General features: G+C 48.8%; 1 protein-coding gene across 2 annotated transcripts in view; it reads right to left on the minus strand.

Moving 5' to 3' along the window:
- Positions 1-6232, minus strand: part of MAP4K5 (mitogen-activated protein kinase kinase kinase kinase 5) — a 66559-nt gene extending 60327 nt beyond the window's left edge. The window contains exons 1-2 of one of the 2 annotated variants that reach the window (XM_065063049.1): positions 6076-6232; positions 5591-5952 (exon numbers count right to left, since the gene is read on the minus strand). In XM_065063049.1, coding sequence (XP_064919121.1) covers positions 5591-5698 — 108 coding nt within the window. In that variant the 5' untranslated portion in view covers positions 5699-5952; positions 6076-6232. The other variant, XM_065063050.1, reaches the window with a different exon arrangement.
- Between the last annotated feature and the right edge of the window lie 417 nt (positions 6233-6649).

The following is a 6649-nucleotide window of genomic DNA, read 5'->3' on the forward strand; positions in this document are numbered from 1 at the left end:
GGCAATGAAAATGACCATTGCATCTTCTAGAGACAAACATGAAGGAGATGCTGGCATGCGAATGGTCTATCTTTGATCTGTTCGTGCTTCTCAGAGATCTCCTCTGCTATCGCGGGGGTGGGTGGTGTGTGTGTTTCCCTATTCACTTCCTCTAAATGGATATCTCGCGTTGAAATAGAGGTCTGGGCAGAAAGCAGAAAAGGTGCAGCTCATATAAAGCACCTCTCGTGTTCCAGACTGGTCTCCAAAAACATGTGCAACAAGCAGGGAACAAGAGAATGTGTTCTGGTTAACTCCTTCCTATGCAGGTCCAGAGGATGCCGCAGCCTCCCTGACTGATTGTAGCACCAACGAGTAACAAAATCATCTATCCAGCAGAATATCTGCTGAAGGATGGGTACTAGACAGCAACACCTGAAGAGCACAGCAGAGACAAGGCTGGTACCAACAGGACATTAAAGTCGACCACACAGACTTTCGGTCCCTCCAGTGATGCTGGGTGCAGCGCCAAAAATTGCTACCGCTCTTCCTTTGGCTCCTCCGAGGACCCAAACTGGGAGGACAACTCTTCAAAAGAGCTGGAAAAGAAATCTGACCTTATTCTTAAGATTTTGAAGACCACCTGCTTTTGAAAGTAAGGGAGAAGTAAACATAGGGAGAAACACTATTCCCAGCACAGAGCCTCCCATTAACAGCAACAGGAGGTAATAATTAAAGCCAAACAGCTTTGAATGTTCCACAACAAAGACTAAATGCTTAATAATAAAAAAACTTACCAAGATTACAAATGGAAAAGCAAAGGATTCTCCCCCAACTCCTGAATATCCTACAGAGGGTGTCAATAAGCATCTGAGCTCTTTTACATATATATATCTATATATATCTATATATAGATATATATACACACATACATATATATCTTACTGACTGCATCCTAAAAGAAAACCATGCAGTTTCCCAGAAGAGAAACCCCACAGCAACATGAAGAAACTCAGCACTGGTCTGATATCATTCTATTAAGAACTATCATAGCCATAACTTAACTGTACTCTGGTATTAAAATCAAGCCTTAATACTCCATTCTTAACCGGTTGACTTTAAGCAGTAGAAGGCTTTAACCGGGAAGGTTTTACGACCTGTTAAATCAGACTGACATTAAGAGATATTTTCAAAATATTAAATACAGGTTCTCAAGAGCCTTTGGCTTCACCAGGAATTACACGCCAGAGCTCTGAGAAGGAGGCACTGACCACACAAGCAGGGCTGAAACCTGACTCAGACTGGACAGAGTCCCACTTCTTTGGCAACCTTTAAAAATATATACATATTTTTAAACCATATTTGAGCAGAAGAGTCTTTTGTCTGCCACGATCCGATTTCATTGCTCCCTATTTTCCTGCAGCACTGGTCACCGGCAAACCAGTACAAGTTTCTTCTAAGTTAATGCATTTACCTAGTGCAGGAAATGTTAAAAAAATCCCAAGAGAATGAGCAGGTGGCTCAAGAAGGAATGAAATTTCCATGATATTTAATAAAAATGCATCTCTTGTTTACAGAGAGTTTCTGCTATTCATTTGGTACATTCCTCTCCCCCTGTGCTTGCTTTTAAACACAGCCACTGTAGCGCTGCTCACAATCCTGCTTGCAAAAACCCAAACAAGACAGCTTTAGAATTGCTGCACAAGATGATATTTGCTCATCGCCTCCCAGCGAGGACAGACACCCGGCTATTCATCCCCAAACAGCCTGCAGGGTGCTGGGCCCAGCAAATACAGGAGCTTTCAGCGCAGCTGCCAAACAAGAGCATTCAAAAAGACGAGTCTCCATAAACCAGCCTTTTGTTCCCCTCCTGCAAAAGCCAAGATTAGTTAAAACACAGTTTGGGGCGCTTTGCATTAAAACCCACAAAAAGCCAAAGGGAGAAGGAGAGAGAGGAGGGAGGAGTGGAAGTGTCTTGTTCACCAAGAGAGTCAATACGCTGGTGGTCAGTGCACTCAGATGTAGTGGAGGACTTTAAATTCCTTTCTATGTGCGAGGGGTGGTGACCCCGCATCTCTTACCACGACACAGGGTGTTATTTCCCCTGAATCTCCCCACCAAACCTATCCAGGAACGTTAATAAATACTCAACTAAAAAGTCCATGCAGGAAATCCCTGTAAGATACAGCTAAAGTAAATTATTGCCCTAATACAGCGCCTGTTTTCTAATCTACAAATACACATAACCTAATGACTTGATGTTCTAATGCAACCAAATCCTGCAAGGTAACCAAAACAGGCCAGTTTTGCACTATTCCAAGTACTTCCAGACAATACCATGGGCTGCAGGAAGATGTGCTTATAGAGCTGAGGATGATAGTCAAGAAGAGACTGGACATCGTCCTCAGACTCATGGTGTGAACTTTGGGGTTGTCCTGTGCAGGGACAGGACTTGGACTCAATGATCCTGGTGGGTCCTGTCCAACAAATGTAAACTCATTACCAAAACGGGTTTGACACGAATGAGCCTACAAGGCCCTACTGAAAAGCCACAAGTTCAGGGCCAGGTCAGGCTGGCGTGAAAACCCATCCCGGGAAACACCCCAGCACGCCGTGGGAGTTCACCCCAGATGGCACCTGGGCCGCTTCCTAGTGCTGGAGATTAAATCCCATTTACAGCTTCTAGTGGCTTTGTAAATTCCCTGCTCTAAGACACTGGTCTACTGGACGTTTCTGCATTAACCACACACACAACCTCTCTTTCAGCACGACTGCGGATGCACGAACAGACTTACAGCGTTTTTAAATACCGCTTTGAGGTTTTCATGGATATGACCACGGAGAACAAAGAAATGTTGCCAGGAAAGCCAAATTAAAACCTCACTCCTGTAGATCTCATCTTTGCAGAGTTAAGGGATATGATGCTGAGGTGCTGACCATTTGACAGAGAGTGGGGGCAAAGAAATGCTGTCAGCTTATTATCAAATCCCAGTGAGTAGCCAATCTTCGTTATTACAGCCTCTTTCAGAAGTCAGTCATTTCAGATAGCTTGATATGATGCTCTCAGAGGTAAATTATTCCAATGGATTAGAACTGCTTAACAGAAATATTTTGTATTAAAAAAGAAAAAGAAAACGAAAACAAGACAATTTTCCCGAGACAGATGAGACAACTAACACGTTAAGATTGTGATGGAAATTATATTTCCAAGGCTGGCAGATCCAAACTTGGATCTACTTACACACGCTGTGAATAGAGAAGAAAATGGTTGATTTACGGATGGTTTCTCATCCACCCTGAAATGCATTTTGGGGAAAAAAAGAAATATTAAAACAACATCAACAATCTGGTACTTACAAGCAACCCTACAATCAACCATTGTGTGCCATACGACAGACAAGAGAGAAAAAAATCCCCAGGAACAATAAGAAAACACATTTCAGTTTCCAGCTTCAAGAGTAGTGATGAAAAGCAAAGTGGGTAGGAGATTTTCAGAAAGACCTTAAATACTCTTCTGTAACCTAACAGTGAACACAAATATTTGCTTAACCTCCACCTTCAACATCCAGAAAAGAGCCAATTAACTCTCAACACTACCAAATGCCCCATGAAGAATTTGAGGCATGAACCACCACCACCAAAAAGCATCTGAGGAAGAGGCAGCTCTCCCACAATCAGAAAAGCTGCCTCATTTAGACATCCCAAAAACAACCGCGCTGGAGACGCTGGTGACTCATTATTAGCGATGGAGCAGAGAAACCTCTTGAAGAGGTGAGAGGAAAATTCCGTTTTAATTGAAGAGCGCTCTCTAGCAAACCCTGCAACATAACAACAATCGGATATTCACTAAGAAATGTATTCTATAAACAGCCCTGACAGCCCTCAGCAGGCACAAGATGTGCCAGCTGTGCTAAGACTAAGAAAAATAAAAGTGCAATGTTTATCTTTTAAATCCTTTCGAGAAAAAAGATTTACCTTAGTTACTTTAAAATTCAAATAACATAATGACTTTGAAAAATCAGTTTGCCTTGCACATTTGCCATCCCAGCTAGTGCCACCCGACTCCGCATTCCCTTGATCCAGCTCCTGCCTGTTTGCAGGGCTTTGTAAAAACAAAGAGCAAACCCATGACCTAGAAACAAATGTAGGCTCTCAAACTACTTTAAACTCATTAACTTTATACTTCTGTAGACTCATAACAACATCTAAAAAGACTGCCAAAGGTTGGGATTTAATCTTGCCGGGTTGCACTATGAGAACACTTGGGTTTATTCCGAGCTCAAACTTCTTCAGGAATACAAGGCACATTTTTCATAACCCGAAGAATGGAGAGGAGGGGGGAGGGTTGTGGTTTCTATTTTTTTTAAGGGGATATGTTTACATGGCACGGAGCAGAGCCATGAATTCAAACCGGCTCCGGAACCGGAAGCCGTCTGACATGTCAGCACAGCTCTCCGCCAATTACCAGCACAATCACAAGCAGAATATTTCTTCTTTTTTGTTTTGTTTTTTTTTTCCACAAAGGGATGACACAAAAACGCTTCTCTGCATCACAACTGGTTATTTCTCATCCCGCTGCCCCGGACTATTCAGGCACCCCGAAACAAAGCAGCTCAAAATACAGATTTATGAAAAACGACACATCCTTTTAAAGAACTTAGGGCTGGATTCCCTAAAACTGAAATATCCGCAGCGCAAACGTATAAAAAGGGAAAGTGAATATGCACCGTGAAAACTTTTAAAAATAACTCCCCAAGGCTATAAGTAACCATTTCAAAGGGGTGGTGGGAACAAGATCCATCCATAAAACTTCAATTTGAGCATTAGCGAAGAGCCCTCCCCCAGCTCGAGCCGCCTTTTATGTGGCAGAGCAACACACCTTTTCTTGCACGGTCGGTTGTGTCAGGTCTATTTTAAACCCACTCAGCAGCTTTACAGAGTAAAACATCACCCCACTCTTCCACGCAGCTGAAAATGCAGATTGCCCAACGCAGGCTGAAAACTTTTAAGCCTGTCTTTATAAACCACCCGAGCCTAAAAGCTGGCGAGCATCCCTTGATGTTCAGGGAAGGGGCTCATCTCTCCTATGTTCTGCTTCCCACGGCTGTGGATCTGCGAGGTGAGCACCAGCACACACCAGCACACACCAGCACACACCAGCACACACCAGCACACACCAGCACACACCAGTTCGTGAGCACCAGCTGGATGTGCAGCGCTAACTCCACCATAAACTGTGATTCCCTTCCAGCTCCTGAGGAGCTTTAATCTGTTGCTGCCTTTTGCGGGCTATTATTAACCTCAGGGATAAACTCGCACCCTTTGAACCAGGTGCTTTAACTGAGGCGCTCTGGAGGCAGCCACAGCGAACAGATACCGTAACGTGGAAAGCATCACCTGCAACATTCACCAATTTAAGATACCACCTTGAGGAGCGGTGAAACCCTCCTCCAACGCTGCGAGTTAATACTTTTGAATACAAGTGTTAAAGGAGATGGGAAACCTCCAGTTTGTCAGGGAGCCCCCGGCTTTCGGGGACCGCCGTGTCCCAGCCCGCGGCGCCCCGAGCCCCGGCTGAGGAGAAGCCCCGAGCGCGGCCCGTCCCGCTCACCTTGTAGACGTCGCCGTAGGTGCCGCTCCCCACCCGCTGGATCAGCTCGTAGTCCTGCTGCGGGTTCCGCCTCAGGATATCCCCGCTCGGCCGCGCCGCCGGCTCCATCTCCAGCCCCGGGGGAAGGGGAACCGCGGCCGCTCTGCTCCTCTCCCCTCCGGCCGGGGATACTGCTAACGCGGCAGCCGGCCCATGGCTCCTGCGGCGGGAAGCGCTCGGCTGAGGGGGCTCCCAGGCGCTGGGCCGCGGGTGCCGAGACAAAGGCGGCAGCGGGCGGTTGCGCGGCGGTTGGCGGCGGGGCAGCGCCTCCCGCAGCCCGCGGCGGCTCCCGGGGAAGCGCCGAAACCGGCGGGGAACAACCGCTGTGGGGAGGGAAGGAGGGAGGTCCCGACCGGCCGGCGCTGAGGAGGCGCCGCGGGCCCGCCCGCCGCCGGCCGGGGCAGCCACAGCCCGTCTGCCCGCAGCAAGGCCGGGCCGGCTCCTACCTGCGCGCCCACGGCCCTTTGTCCCGGCGGAGAGGGAGCGCCGCCGCCGCCTCCTCCTCCTCCCGCCGCGGCCCCGGCCCCCACGCACGCACCGGGACGGGTCGGGTCGGGCCGGGATGGCAGCGGGACCTCCGCAACGCTGCAGCGCCACAGCGCGGCCGGCGGCACCGCCGCGGCCCTGCCCGCCCACCGCCCGCCTCCCCGCCCCTCGACGGGAGTGAAACCGGCGTTGCGATGGCTGCTGCTGGGGAAAGTCTGCTGCCCTCCCTGCGGCCCTCAGGCCGCTCCGCTCCGGCGGCCTCGCGGTTCAGCTGGGGCCGGGTTCAGAAGGACAGGGAACTGCTGGAGAGAGTCCAGCGCAGCCACCAAGATGCTGAAGGGAGTGGAGCATCTCCCGTGTGAGGAAAGGCTGAGGGAGCTGGGGCTCTGGAGCTGGACAAGAGGAGACTGAGGGGGGACTCATTCCTGGGGATCAATATGGAAAGGGGGAGTGTCAGGAGGATGGAGCCAGGCTCTTCTGGTGACAACCAGTGACAGGACAAGGGGTAATGGGTTCAAACTGGAACACAAGAGG

The sequence above is a fragment of the Columba livia genome, chromosome 5 (assembly GCF_036013475.1).
Source record: "Columba livia isolate bColLiv1 breed racing homer chromosome 5, bColLiv1.pat.W.v2, whole genome shotgun sequence".
Lineage (NCBI taxonomy): Eukaryota > Metazoa > Chordata > Aves > Columbiformes > Columbidae > Columba > Columba livia.